Raw genomic sequence first — 16,049 nt, forward strand, 5'->3', positions numbered from 1 at the left:
ATAATAATAATAAAATAATCTTCTTGAGCATTTGTATGTTTCTCTCATTGTTTCCCATATGCACCTTAGAATTTTTAGTAGTAGTCACAAATGTTTTTTCTCTGTCACTGCCACAAGATACCAATCATTTAAAACTTCTCTTCCCCAGATATATGTAGGTGATTTGCTTAGATCTCAAAGGACCCAACGTTTCTTCCTACAGTCCTTCTCATGCCATCCATGTCTTCAAGGAGTGTTTCTAAAAGAAATATGCATTTCTGTATTGCACATATTGCCTTCCATTCATGTCACATAGTATATTTAGATGTCCTCTTTAACTTGATGTTTATTTGAGGGGCTTAGCATCTTGTTCTGGTGGAACAAAAATATTCTTAGAATTTGGTTAGAATACAGAATACAGGGAAAGACCATCATGCTTGTTTTATATATTATAGCAGGTCAACATATTATTTCCCATTCTTTTTTAGTGACTCATTACTTAGATATATTTTTCATGTTCAGGAAGTGATAATTATTTTTCTAATTACTAAGTGTGGGATGTTAATGAAGGAAATAAAGTATGCTCTTCCTATTTATTGTGTAACTTATTTGAACCTACTTAAGGAAGTGTTAGAATTTAAAATAAAACTAAATTGAAGTGTAGGGAGAAAAGCAAGGAGAACCCAAGCCCCCACTCTAGGAAGTTATGTTAAAATCTCTCTCTGGGCAATCAGACTTTCACCTTTCTCCTTTGATAGCAGCTCATACCATCTTGGGAACTGCTTTTAGTTGTTATATAGTTTCTAAAGAATCTTTGTGTGCATGTGTATGTATGTGTAATGTTCACAAACTAGGGGAAAACTTTTTAATACAGCACATAAATGACTGCATGTGAGGTGGGTGGGGTCATGGTTTTCCCTTTTCCGTGACTTTGGGATAAATGTTCTGAGAAAAGAGATAAGTGGATATAGCCTTACTGGTGCTGACAATGGCAACACTGTATTTCTGCTTACATGGTATGGAGCTCTCATCATGGTAGTCATACAGGGGACCAAAGATGGAATGCTGAGCAGTAGCTCAGTATTTTGTTTGGCTAATGTGAAATCTATCCTTGGAGTCAGTTGTCAATGCACTTAGCTCCCTAGGAGTAGGGAATTCAGAAAGGACTAGTGGAGAATCATTCTCCTTCTGGTCCACTTCCAGAACATAAATTGAGGGCTCAGGTTCAGTTAGGCATTGCTGTTGCTGACTTACCCACCCGTCTTCTTTTAATTTAACCCACCACCTTCCTATGGACATGAGTTGGCCAGAAGTTATTGAGGATGAGATGGAAGTTTATCCATATTCTCCTTCAGCCTCAGAGCAGTAAAGGCTTTGCTTTGCTCGTAGCAAGTCTACTACAGTAGTTAGATTAAATTTCTTCTTCCTACAGTTAGAAAACCTAATTTCCTTTGTGGTGGTTTCTTTTTTCATTGGAAGAGTAAGTGTTGGAGGTATTAGGCTGAGCCCCATTGGTAGTGATAAATGGCAGTTCGGTGGGATGATCCTGTGAAGTAATTGGGGGATGCGGGGAGGACTTTCAGGATCCTAGAACTTCATGGGGCTGGCATACCTATCACATATCCAGGTTGTAGGTTACGCCCACATTGTTAGTTGGTGCCGAATGGTGGTACCAAAATTATTGTCTCTGTCGTTTGTATTAATCCAACTTTGGATGCATCGTTGCCTCCCTTGGTCCATCAGCTACCCTGTTACAAGACCCTGGCACTATACCATGCTAAAACTTTTGTGAACTTCAATCAATAAAAAATATGGCTGTTTTAAACCCATTCTGGCATGTTTTATAATCATTGCTTCCTAATCACATATTCTGCATTACCAACATAAACACTGTGAAGTTGAAGGCTTTCATCGCCGGCATCCATAGTTTTTTGTGGGTTTTTTGGCCTATGTGGCCATGTTCTAGAAGAGTTTATTCCTGACGTTTTGCCAGCATCTGTGGCTGGCATCTTCGGGAAATTATCTGAAGATGCCAGCCACAGATGCTGGCGAAACGTCAGGAATAAACTCTTCTAGAACATGGCCACATAGCACAAAAAACCCCACAAAAAACTATAACATAAACTCTATTTTTTTGTTTTGAGGTTAGAGTAATACTTCCACTTTGGAATGATATATTGGAGGTGCACTCATCCTCTAAAAGAAGGGAGGGATTCTTTAAATCTACACATTTGGGTTGGTACAATGAGTGGAGTTGTGACTCATACTATTGTTGATGCCACAGAATCTACTTACTAATTACCCTGCAATGAGTGAAGCCAAATTTTGCTCAAAATGGCAGTGGATGCAGCACTAGCTTATCAACAGATAGGCCGTTGCCTTATAGGAGAAAGTGATGTTTCCATAAGAGAGGTGCTGGTCTGGAGGAATGTATACAAACGCTGACCCCCACCTCTCTGTGATGTAGACCAGCATATTTGTTACAAGAAAAAGGCCCTGGCTGAATTTTGGCTGCGTATTATATGTGTTGTATATTAGGAGCAGTGTCTCATTATCATGGCACAAGTTCTGATTCTGAAATGTTAATTTTATGATTATACATGTAGAATTGGGGAGGATTCCTTTGTGGGAATGGAGGGGATTTCTTTGTGGGAAGATGCAGCTTCTGGTTCAGGAAATTTCTCATCCAGGAGAAATTGAAAAACACAACAAACCAAATTGCCCCAACATACTGCCAGTATTTTTGCATGGCACGGCAGAAGGAACCTTGTACAGTTTCTTTCCCTCTTTTTTCTTTTTCTTTTAGGGCACACATTAGTGCCAAAAGTGAATTATTTTTAAAAAAAAATGTTTCCTAAACTGCTGTAAGTATCAGGTAGAGAGTGATGAAGTGTTTTGCTCATAGGTGACTTGTTGTATAGACTTGCAATAGTTATACCAAGAACAACAAGGTCAGTTGCACTTCTTGAAGTACTTCTTGGAGCTAGTTCTGGCTTTTTAGATTGAAATGCTGTGAAAATTAGTAAGCAGGGTTTGGCCAAGAATGAAAAAAGTGATTTGCTCTAGAATATTTCCTGTCAGATTATTGTCCAATTAGTCTGATATCAATACCCGGAAAGATTCTAGAGCAGATCATTAAACAGAGAGTCTGTGAACATCTAGAAGGCAATGCCATAATCACAAAAAGTCAACATGGGTTTCAGAGAAACAAGTCATGCCAGACAAATCTGATCTCTTTCTTTGATAAAATTACTAGCTTGGTAGATAAAGGGAATGCTGTGGATATAGTATATCTTGATTTCAGTAAGGCCTTTGACAAGGTTTCCCATGACAATCTTGCAAACAAGCTTGTAAAATGTGGGCTAGACAAGGTAACTGTTACATGGATTTGTAATTGGTTGACTGGCCAAACCCAAAGGATGCTCAACAATGTCTCCTTTTCATCCTGGAGAGAAGTGACCAGTGGGATCCCACAGGGCTCTGTCCTGGGCCCAGTGCTGTTCAACATCTTTATCAATGACTTGGATGACAGAATTGGGGGCATACTCATCAAATATGCAGATGACACCAAATTAGGAGGAATAGCTAATACTCCAGAGGACAGGATCAAAATTCAAAACGACCTGAATAGACTAGAAAGCTGGGCTAAAGCTAACAAAATGAAATTCAACACAGAGAAATGTAAGGTACTGCACTTGGGGCGGAAAAATAAAATGCACAGATACAGGATGGAGGACACCTGGCTGAACGAGACTACATGTGAAAGGGATCTAGGAGTCAAATAGACCATAAGTTGAACATGAGTTCAACAGTGTGATGCAGCAGCTAAAAAAGCCAATGCAATTTTAGGCTGCATCAATAAAAGTATAGCGTCTAGATCAAGAGAAGTAATAATGCCACTACAGTGGGACCCCGGGTTACGAATGTAATTCGTTCCGCGGCGCCGTTCGTAACCCGAAAAATTTCGCTAGCCGAAAAAGCCATAGCTGCTAGCGCTGAAAGCCGCGATTCCGTATGAAAAAGCGCCGAAAAGCACCAAAATTTTTTTCGTAAGCCGGAAAAAAAAAACGTAACCCGAAACAGTTTTTTCCTATTTATTTTTTTCGTATCCCGGAAATTTCGTAACACGGTGATTTCGTATCCCGGGGTACCACTGTATATTCTGCTCTGATCAGGCCCCACCTAGAATATTGTGTCCAGTTCTGGGCACCACAATTCAAAAAGGACATTGAGAAACTGGAGCGTGTCCAAAGGAGGGCGACTAAAATGGCAAAGGATCTGGAAACCATGCCCTATGAGGAACGCCTTAGGGAGATGGGGATGTTTAGCATGGAGAAGAGAAGGTTAAGAGGTGATATGATAGCCCTGTTTAAATATTTGAAGGGATGTCATATTGAGGAGGGAGCGAGCATGTTTACTGCTGCTTCAGAGACTAGGACCCTGAGCAATGGATGCAAGCTACAGGAAAAGAAATTCCACCTCAACATTAGGAGGAACTTCCTGACAGTAAGGGCTGTTTGACAGTGGAACAAACTCCCTCGGAGTGTGGTGGAGTCTCCTTCTTTGAAGGTCTTTAAACAGGCTGGATGGCCATCTGTCGGGGATGCTTTGATTGAAATGATTCTAAGTGAACAATTGTATTTAAAATTATGTACACTTTTCAACAAACTTTTACAAGTTTTCAGAATTACCATTTGAACACAAACTCAAGAAGTTCACAAATATCTCTATGTCAGCTAGTCAATTATTATATATGTTATATATCTATATCCCTTCACCTCTAAAATTTTCTGGAACTAAAGGAAAATATATGATATGCTCGTGTGCACCTTCATGAGAGTTCTAAAGCTGAGGGGAGATTAAAGTTCATTGTAAATCCCTTTCAGAATAAACAGTGGGATGTTGATGTGTTCCAGATTTGCTGCTTAACATTTTGGATTCAGTTTCTCTCTCAAGAGTCTTAAATTGTCAGTATTTAATCTGTTTTCATATGGCTGGCATTGAACAGAGCAAAACCAGATATAAAGATCATTTGGAGTATCTATCATGATAAAAGAGGATGAAGGATAGGCACTGAAATTTTTTGCATGTTTTCTCAAGTATTTCTGTATTTAAAATTTTAAAACCTGAAAGTTTGTTCTTTAATCTTTTCATCTGAAAGAGGGATGGGTATCTGTAGTGTTATGTTTGACTTAATTTAGAAACAAGCTGGTCTTTCTTGTAGTAAATTAGTAAGCACTGCCTGAAACCAGCTGATAAGAAATGCTGTGATGGGACTGACAGCAGTATGGGTGTCTCTGACATCCATTGAAACAAGGTATTATTTTATTAGAATAATACTACTATTGTGCACTGTGTTTTTATTGTTTCAGCCATCCTGGTGATTGAATTTGTCTATGCTATTGTGGGCATTGTTTGGTTAACCCAGTACTACAGCTCCTGCAATGATGTTACTGCCAAGAGTGTCACTTTGGGTGTGTATTTCAACGTTTCTGCATGAATTACACATAAATGTTCCCACTTGCAATGTTATTAGCTAAACCATTCTAATATTCTGCATATGGATGAAAGTACTTAATTCCCTCACAGTGTCATTTTGCTGCTTCAAGACATAACTGCACACTTTATTTCCACTGCTTTGGAATCCACAAGTGTTAACTGGACAATCTCATAGTATATCTCTAATTTTTCTGAGTCACTACTGTTTACTCATAATTCATTTCATTAAATTGTTTGGTTTTGACGTTTCTAGTATTCCTGTAGTTCTAAAATATTTTTATAAATCGTCCTTCCTCATTGCATGCAGAATTTCTATGACAGTCAGAAGCTTTATACAAAAATGGCCTTCTTGTGATTGGTGAAAGTCACTTAGAGGGTTGCTGCAGAAAATAATGTAAACACAAAGCATTTGTCAAATTGACCAAATGACAGTATCTGCTCCTAATTAATAATACATTTTAATCTTTCTACTTTCTTTTACTAGGAATGGTGGTCTGCAACTGGGTTGTGATTCTGAGTGTCTGCATCACTGTCCTATGCGTCTTTGACCCAACAGGCCGGACCTTTGTCAAACTGCGAGCCACAAAGAGGAGACAACGTAACTTAAGGACATACAATTTAAGGTAAAGAAGGTGTAAAAGAAGCACTTTGAAGCAATTAGAATTATGGATCTTGTGTGTATTCCTAGTGCTGAAACTAATTTTTCTATTTTGTTTCATGGTTGAAACTGAGTCTTCGTGATCTTGTGAATCCCTATAAAGGGGATTTTCTTCGTTTCTATTAACTTCCTATCTCATTCAGGATGGTTGTTAAGATAGCTTGCAATACAGCATGTAGTGAGCTTTCTTTTTGCCAGGGTGAAGGATGGGAAAAGAAATTGTGAAGTCGAAGGCTTTCATGGCTGACATCCATAGTTTTTTTGTGGGTTTTTCGGGCTATGTGGCCATGTTCTAGAAGAGTTTCTTCCTGACGTTTCACCAGCATCTGTGGCTGGCATTTTCAGAGAAATTATCTGAAGATGCCAGCCACAGATGCTGGCGAAACGTCAAGAAGAAACTCTTCTAGAACATGGCCACATAGCCCGAAAAAACCACAAAAAACTATGGTAAATAAATTATTTCTACCACCATCATGAAAAGTAATAGTGAACTCAGTTCTCTGAATTCCTCAACACTCATGTAGCCACAAAAACATCATCCATGAACAAGAAGAGAAGGACTTTCATGCTTGCACAATTAAAATGGATGTTTTTTTTGGGGGGGGGGGAATTGTGGCAAGAGGATTCCAGAATAACCCAGTGAGAACTGAATATGTTTAGTACACAGAAAATGGAGTGTCTTGATTAAAAGTGCTCTATACTCCAGCATTTTGTTGCAGGTTCCACTTGTGCTTAACCGAACTGAGACTAGCAGTTAAAAGTCATATAACTTGTGCAAAAAAAAAAAAAGTGAAGCTTTATCTCCCAGTTAATATATATTTACTTTTGTGGCTTTTGATGTCCTGTTTTCACTTTCACCTTTCTTGTGCCATAGGACGTGATCAGACTTGTAATAGGAACACTCAAGGCATTTGAAAGTATAATAATAATAATAACTTTATTATATTTGGCCAGCACAATTACAAAATTCCAATTTAAAACATAACTTAGTTTTATACCATAGGTTCATGTACAGGCAGACTGGAGAATATAAACAAATGATTGTTTATAAAAAGTGAGGATAAAAAGTAAGGATAGGACTGCACAATCAGTTAAACACACAACAATGAGTAGGCTGCCAGCACCTCGCAAACAACTCTATCATATTGTGTAATAGAGCACCACATTCAAGACATATTAGTTCAAAACCACAGTCATTTCTTTTTCGTGGTCTCTGCGAATCACACAAATAGGTTATTTCTGCGCATGCGCAGCAAACTCGGAAACTTCTAGAATCTCTAGGCAGAAAGTCATGTAACTTTCTGCAGCCTCTTGCAACTTTTTGGCGGTAGCCCCGCCCATCCGTATATAAGACCCCTATCGGTCCGCTCTCCTTCAGTTCCTTCATTCCACCACGTTTGCAGCTCGAGGAACTTCACTTGACTCATTGAATCTCATAACTGGCTATTGAAACGGACTGGACCTTTGACCATTCTCTTGGATTACGATTTGGACATTGTCTTGGACTTCTCAGCATCGACGCGGACCGGTAACGACGAGCCTTATGGCTTCATTTAAACAGTGCACTAAATGCGGGGTTAAAATCCCCATGTCCGACGGACACGATAGATGCGTCCTCTGTCTTGGAGAGGAGCATATCCCTGGGGCCTGCAGACATTGTAAGGCCATGACTGCCCAGGCACTGAAAAATAGGGACCAAAAACTGAAGGCGTCCCTTTATGAGAAAGCCTTTCGCCCCAGCACGACGGTCCAAGAGCCGGCGGCCCAATCAACAGCTGCCGACCCAAAGACTAAGCCTGAAAGGGCTTCAAAGAGGGCTCATGGAGACAAACATAAGGCTTCCAAGACCTCTAAGGACCACCGTGAGACCAGAAGGGCCAAGTCAGCCTCTCTACCGCCGAAGGCTAGGCGCAAGGGGCCCCCAAGTACCATTTCGGTCCCCCCGCCTGACTCTCGAACCACTGCTACTCCTATTCCGGAGATCACTGCGGCATCGGCCCCGCCACCTCTGGAGCCACGGGTCCTCATCTCCTCCCATTTGTCTGTTCAGGACAACGAATTGGAGATTGTTAACTTGGGAGACTCCTCAGAATCCGAAGGAGAAATCCCTGACTCAGATGCCCCTCCCTCTCCACAGAGACGGAGGCGTCCGTCTAGATCTCCGTCCCGTCCGTCCAGATCACCACCGAGGCAGAGACAGCCATCTAGATCACCATCCCGACCCAGACGGACTGGTGCTTCTCCACAAAGGAGAGATAGAGCAGCCCTAGGGACGAAAGCGGATGAGGCCCTGGATAGCGCCCATCCAGGTCGCTCCCCTCTGAGTAGAGACCATTCAGAACGCGACCTCTTCAATACCTACCCGGATTTGGTCTATGACCACCATTCTGGTCAATATCTTCTGCCGGTCAACGTCGATTATCTTCGCCGTACCACTACGGACCTTTCCAGAGCGAGGCCTCGCTCACCACAACACCGGCCCATGAACCTGGGGACCGAAGAACCAGCCAAACGTCGCTCCCGTAGCAGGGACCCCTCCCCTGCTAGCCACAGATACAGCAAATCACCTTCGGGGTCACGCTCCCGCTCACCATCCCCTTTCCTCCAGTTGGAAGATCAACCTCTCTCCTTTGGTGAACCGGACGCACCGTCTCCATCCGATGACGTCCGTTCCTTCTCGGACAGGATAATTAGGATGGCTGATGCCCTCAAATTAGAAGTCGCCCACCCTGAAGATGTGGCACTCGATCCAGTGGAGAGGAGAATCCATGGCTCTGCCCCAGCACCTCCTTCCCTGGCATTTCTACCCTCCTTGGAAAAGATTGCTAAAAGGTCGTGGGATACCCCTGCAACGATTGCCTCGACCTCTAGGAAAATCGAAAATCTCTACAGAGTCACACCGTCTGGACCCACTTGGCTGTTTAACCACCCTAAGCCAAATTCAGCCATCGTAGAGGGCTCCCAAACCTCCTTTACTACTCGGCCTTCCTCTTCCCCAGTAGACAAGGAAAGCAGGAAAATAGATGGTTTGGCAAAGAAATTTTATGCCTCTGCTGCACTGGACATTAAAATAGCTAATTATGCAGCATGCATGGGGGCCTATGTCCAACTTTTAATGGAAAAGATGGACCCTGTTATTGCTGACCTTCCAGACGACCAAAAGAGGCTTATGGCCGCCATCAGGAATGAAGTCCACCAGGTAGGTGGCCAGCAGATAATTTCAGCGCGCCATTCCACAGACTGCGCTTCGAAGATCCTTTCTGGATCGGTGGCCCTCCGCAGATATGCCTGGCTACGTTCTTCAGACCTGAACCCCCAGGCCAAATCCATCATTGAAGATATGCCGTTTGACAACTCCGGCTTATTTAACAAAGAAACTGATGAGAAGTTAAGCTTCAAATACAGAATGAAAACCGCCGCCAAAAAACATGGCATGTCAGCTCCTCCACCTAGATCAACTCGACAGAGATACACTGGCCAGCGCTCTTGGTTCCATCATGGCCAACAACGCTTTAACCAGCCGGACCGTCAGTTCCAGCCTCAAGATCCCTCTAACCAGACCAGACCATCCAGATCCCCTTCGGCTCATCAGGACCGACGTCAGTCATCCCAGGGCCGCTATCAGCAGGGATATAAAAAGAAGGATACCAGAGGCAAGAAACGCTTCTGAAGTTCCCCAGCGCATTTCGTCACCACCGTAAACAGCTTAGGGCCTTTCTTTAACACCTGGGCCTCTATTACTTCAGACTCTTGGGCCCTTAACATCGTTCGATGGGGTTACGCCCTTGAGTTTTCTGAGCTCCCCGCCACCGGAGCCATCATTTATACCAACCCCTCGGACACCCTTCTCGACGAAGTGCGCTCCCTCTTAGATAAAGGTGCTATCGAGCCTGTACATCCATCTCAGACCCGATCATGTTTCTTCTCCAAATACTTTATAGTCCCTAAAAAACCTGAGGGCCTCAGACCCATCTTGGACTTACGTGCCTTAAATTCCTACATAATATATAAACGCTTTAGGATGCTAACTCTTGCTTCTATTCTGCCATTATTGCAGAAAGACTCCTGGTTCACCACCTTGGACCTGAAGGACGCCTACTTCCACATTGGCATTCGAGAAGATCACCGCAGATTTCTCGCCTTCACCGTAGGCCAGGATTTTTTCCAGTACAAGGTCCTCCCATTCGGTCTTTCGTCAGCTCCAAGAGTCTTCACGAAATGTATGGCCCCTGTGGTCGCGTATCTCCGTCAGAGGGGAATTGCAGTCTTCCCGTATCTGGACGACTGGCTATTCACTGCTCCATCAAGACAGTCACTACAGCGCCAGATGGACTTTGCACAAAGCCTACTACGGTCATTGGGAATCTGCATCAACCTGGAAAAGTCACATCTCACTCCATCCAGACAGATTGAGTTCATAGGCACGTTGCTGGACTCACAAGCTGCCAAAGCTTACCTCCCACCGTCCAGATTCCTAACTCTATCTCTGTCCATATGGGCCTGCCTCCACTCCAGACATCTACCAGCCCGTGTAGTACAAGTCGCAATGGGACATTTGGCTTCAACAACCTTTGTAACGCCTTGGGCAAGACTGCGTCTCAGACCAGTACAATCTTGGTTCCTTTCCGTTTTCGATCCAGTGAAAGACCATCCCGACAAGACGCTCACCATCCCAAGGAAAGTCCAAACCTCATTACGATGGTGGCTCCAGCCAGACAACGTCTGTTCAGGTATGCCCTTTGCCCCGCCTCAACCAGACATCACCCTAACAACAGATGCGTCTCTTCAAGGCTGGGGAGCCCATACGTTGGGACTGACTGTCAAAGACAAATGGTCCCACGAAGACTCAAACCTCCACATCAATGTACTAGAAATGCTGGCAGTAGAAAAAGCTCTCAGAGCATTCCAGAATTTGCTCTCCAACAAAGTGGTCCTCCTCCTGACGGACAACACCACGACCATGTACTACCTCAACAAACAGAGGGGTACGAGGTCCAAGACTCTTTTGGACATCACACTCAGAATATGGGAGTGGTGCATACAACACAGAATACTGCTTCATTGTGTTCACCTTCCAGGAGACGAGAACGACCTAGCGGACAAACTAAGCAGATCCAAGTCAACATGCCACGAGTGGATGTTGCACCCAGAAGTAGTTGCCACTCTCTTCCAACGATGGGGCACCCCCACAGTGGATCTGTTTGCCTCGCCCAGCAATGCTCAGCTACGAACCTACTGCTCACAGATTCGTGCAGCCGATTCTCTGGGGAACGCCTTCCAAGTCCAATGGACAGACGGTCTCTTGTACCTGTTTCCCCCCTTCCCGCTAATCACCAGGGTATTAGCAAAAATGTGGATGGATTCCACGAATGCGATTCTGATCACTCCATGGTGGCCCAGACAACCGTGGTTCACTCCATTGCTACAACGAGCCCAAGAATACCTTCGCCTGGACCACAGACCAGACTTGCTCTCGCTTCACGGTGGACAAGTTCACCATCCCGAGATGCAATCCCTCCAGTTGGTGGCGTGGAGGATTCGACCTTGAGATCACTACCTTCAGATGTGAGGGAGATCATCAAAGCGGCACAAAGACCGTCTACACAGAGGTCCTACGCATATAAATGGAACAAGTTCCTTTCATTCCTACGAACCAGTGGTATTGCTCTGTCCAACGTTTCCATCCCGGTAGTCCTGGACTTTCTTATGACACTGACCACCGCCGGCCTCTCTTTGAGCTCCATAAAGGCTTACCTTTCTGCCGTCTCATCTCATTACTTGGTACAGAACAAGCCGTCCTTGTTCAAAGACCCGCTCATAAAAAGATTCCTCAAAGGACTCAACAACTTACATCCACCGGTTGCAGATCCCTCTCCACAGTGGAGCCTCGACACCGTATTGGCAATTCTGATGTCCAAACCATTTGAACCTTTAGCTACCACAGATCTGAGGCTTTTGACATGGAAAACAGCCTTTCTGGTAGCGATCACATCAGCCCGTCGGGCTGGTGAATTGTGTGCGCTTAGAGTGGATCAACCCTTCTTACGTTTTCACAAAGACAAGGTCGTACTCTGGACGGACATCTCATCCTTACCGAAAGTGGTGTCCGCCTTTCACATCAACCAGGACATCGTTTTACCAACCTTAACCCCTAACCCGACCACGGACGCAGAGCACCAGATGCACTCCCTGGATGTTCGCAGGGTACTGGCGTTCTACCTGGACAGAACTGCTGGCACCAGACGGTCGGAGAGACTCTTTGTATGTTACTCCGAGCCCAGAAGGGGACTGCCGGTTTCACCGCAGAGATTTTCCAAGTGGATTGCCAGTACCATTCACCTCTGCTACGAACTGGCAAAGAAGCCCCTACCAGCACGGGTTAGAGCCCATGTAACTAGGGCGGTAGCAGCATCCTCGGCCTTTTTAGCAGGGATCCCGCTCGAGGATGTGTGTAAGGCTGCTGTTTGGTCACAACCAATGACATTCATCAGACACTATAGGCTGGATGCCAGGGCCAGACAAGATGCAGCCTTTGGGAGGGCAGTGTTGCTTTCTGCCATACATTGAAGAGATTACACTGTAAATAAATTACACAGTTGTTTGGTTTATATACTTTATTCTCTGTTTGATTTTTGATGGTGGACACTCCCTCCTCCTCTGACTATAGCTTGCTAGTCTAACCCATTTGTGTGATTCGCAGAGACCACGAAGAAGAAGGACAGGTTGCTCACCTGTAACTGTGTTTCTTCGAGTGGTCATCTGTGAATTCACACAAACCCACCCATCCGTCCCCTCAGTGTCAGCTCATTTGATAACGCTTGCTGCCGCGCTGTATGCGGCTCATTCGGAACTGAAGGAGAGCGGACCGATAGGGGTCTTATATACGGATGGGCGGGGCTACCACCAAAAAGTTGCAAGAGGCTGCAGAAAGTTACATGACTTTCTGCCTAGAGATTCTAGAAGTTTCCGAGTTTGCTGCGCATGCGCAGAAATAACCCATTTGTGTGAATTCGCAGATGACCACTCGAAGAAACACAGTTACAGGTGAGCAACCTGTCCATCCCCTGTCCAAACAAGAGTTAAACTACAAAGTGTCATTAATCAGATGCAACTGGTTGGGGGTTTGAAAGTATAAAGTTTTGACAACTTGAATAGATGGGCATGGGTTGGGGAGGCACATGCAATTCATGAACTTTACTTTGTTCACTCCTGGCTTACCATGTTCTCTCATCTCTGCAGTGTAATGCTAGCTCCCTTCTTCTGCTTATTAGTGATAGATGGATTCTCCCCACCTTTTAGACACAAGTTCAAAAAAGTTAATTTTTGGAAACCTCATTTAGAGAACTGTTAGTTAAGACATCTCTGTGTATAGGAAGATGTCAGTTTGCTATGACATGCATTCTTGCTTTGAACTTCTTTGGTGTTGTTAGTAGTAATGGCATCTTGAGAGGTTAGAAGAGTCTATGTGTTCATTATATTTTTAGATTCATAATACCTGGTGCTTTGAGTGCTCTAATCCATGATCTTACCAGAATGGGATATAAATCTGTATTAAGTATCTGTAGAGTGTATCCAGTTTTTAATGCCTCTCATTCCTTTCTGAATAGGTGTATGAAGCTTTAGGGGCAGATAGAATACAGAATTTGTTCACAATTTTATACCATTACTATCTGTTTGTAAAATTTTCCTTTCTGCTTAATTAAGACATCGCTTAGAGGAAGGACAGGCTAGCAGTTGGACCCGACGGCTTAAAGTTTTCCTTTGTTGCACACGCACAAAAGATTCCCAATCAGTAAGTAACAGTTATTTTTCGTCAGAGATTACTGTATATACTCATATAAGGTTAGAATTTTTAGTCAAAAAATTGACCCCAAAAAGCCAAAACAACTTATCCACAGGTCAATATAAGTTCTGTACTTTAACTCTTATTTTTTTAAAAAGGAACCATCCCCTTATGAAAAGCAAAAGTGCGATCTGTCTTGAAAGCACTTGCCGCCACCACCCTACTCTCTCATCCATCCAGCCTTTGTGACCACAAACAGTTATGCCTGCTGGAATGTTGTATGTTCTTTAGCACTGTTTTCCTTTGCTTCAACCTTTAAATCCTTTCTTACATGCATTACTCAACTTATCCATGGATCATATAAAAATCCACAATTTTTGCCTCAAAACCTGCCCTCGACTTATACATGAGATCAACTTATAGTCAATTATATATGGTAAACACATAAAACCAGTTGCATTCAGATGTTCTGGAACCATTGGAATGTAAGAGCTAATGAGATCAATGACAAATTTGTTCCAGATAATATTTCATGGAACTCTTAGTGTAGAATATGATCAGTCAGGTCTCTTTGGTCTGGTACACACACAAATCTCCTGATCTCATGCGTTAAAAGGTCTCAAATGGTTCTTAATGTCCAGTCATGCTGCCTCTTGAGGAAGTGTGTGCATATGGTAAAAGGGGACATGGCGCTATTTTGTATTTAGGGACTTATTACATGTGGATGCAAGTGCAAGTCAGCCATGCCTTATTGTCAAGAACAATTACAAAAGTATACATAAAGTTCCAATATCTTAACCATGGGTATGTAGTACATCTGCAATGGACCAGAAGGAAAAATATATTTCTCTTTTTTTAAATATGAGCATTGTTTTCATAGTTATTGCAAATTGAACCATGTATCTAAGCTGTTGATTCAACTGCAAGAAAGTAAAAGTCCTCCTGAAAGTACTAAAACTAATCAAATTGGCAATAGGACTTAAAGGGATTGAGTAGATTGATATAAATTGAACCACAATTAAAAGCTTTCATTTTAAATAATCTTTAAAAGTAATGAGTAGTGAATTAATAATAATAATAAAATCTTGTGATTTATAGAGATAGAGACAAATTTTTAAGGGGATTGATTAAGTGAAGGTGCTGTGTAGCACAGTGGTATAAGAAAAAGAGAATAATTATTAGGGACTACTATCCTGTGTAGGCATTTTTAGGAGTCATACCTTATTCAGGTTTCCCTGGCATGGCATTAGATATTGGGTGCGTAGTTATGCAGATCTGTTCATACCTAATGGGTTTACTGCAGAAATCGTGAGTGTATGCCATTGTTTTTAGCAACCGTGAATGCTGTATAAGATGTGAAGCTGCTCAAAAATGTACATGTACAGTCTTGTTGGGCACTTTCTGTGAGGTTCCCAAGGACATCAGCCTGGAAACTGGCCTAGGACTTTATCACATGGGGGAAATCGGGAGAGTCAAAAGGCATTATCCAGGGAAAGTCTGAAAGTCACAGCTAAGATTATCACATGACATCACAATTAGAGAGGGCTTATCCCAGTAATAACCAGGGAATAACCAACAACAAATCATTCATGGGGAAATCCCATGAATTATTTGTTGCTGGTTATTCCCGGAATAAGTCCTCTCTAACTGTGATGTATGTGATAATCTTAGCCATGATCTTTCCCTGGATAATGCCTTTTGAATCCCCCGATTTCCCCTCGTGTGATAAAGTCCCTAGGTAAATGCTTTTGTGTCTAAAATGAAGTGAACAGAGCCTTGGATAGAGCCTTGGAGCCCTGAGTTCAAATATCTATTTAACTGTGAAGCTTAATGAATGCTATTAAGTCATCCACATGAATCTAGTTGTTACTTTTAATGGAAGCCACATGAGTAGGGACTTTGAAGTTCCTATTGATTCAGTATGTCTCCTACTAGCAATTAAATATAGACCATTTCATTATAGCCTGCCTTGTATGTTGCCATGATAAAATGAAGTAAACCTCTATATGACACCTGGAGCTCATTGAAGGAGAAGGGTATAACGGCATGACCAAAAGCTCCTATGGTTTTAGATGGAATCTGAAAATAACATACGGACAATAAATCAGAATGCTAATTAGTTTAGAGCTG

General features: G+C 42.8%; 1 protein-coding gene across 5 annotated transcripts in view; it reads left to right on the plus strand.

The window, feature by feature from the left end:
- DAGLA (diacylglycerol lipase alpha) overlaps positions 1-16,049 on the plus strand; it is a 162,649-nt gene that overhangs the window by 101,544 nt on the left and 45,056 nt on the right. For all 5 annotated transcript variants that reach the window (XM_042464710.1, XM_042464700.1, XM_042464726.1 and 2 more), the window contains 3 exons: positions 5,352-5,453; positions 5,963-6,101; positions 13,841-13,928. In XM_042464710.1, the coding sequence (XP_042320644.1) occupies positions 5,352-5,453; positions 5,963-6,101; positions 13,841-13,928 (329 nt within the window). The remainder of the gene's footprint in view (positions 1-5,351; positions 5,454-5,962; positions 6,102-13,840; positions 13,929-16,049) is intronic.

This window comes from Sceloporus undulatus, chromosome 1, assembly GCF_019175285.1.
Source record: "Sceloporus undulatus isolate JIND9_A2432 ecotype Alabama chromosome 1, SceUnd_v1.1, whole genome shotgun sequence".
In the NCBI taxonomy this organism is placed as follows: domain Eukaryota; kingdom Metazoa; phylum Chordata; class Lepidosauria; order Squamata; family Phrynosomatidae; genus Sceloporus; species Sceloporus undulatus.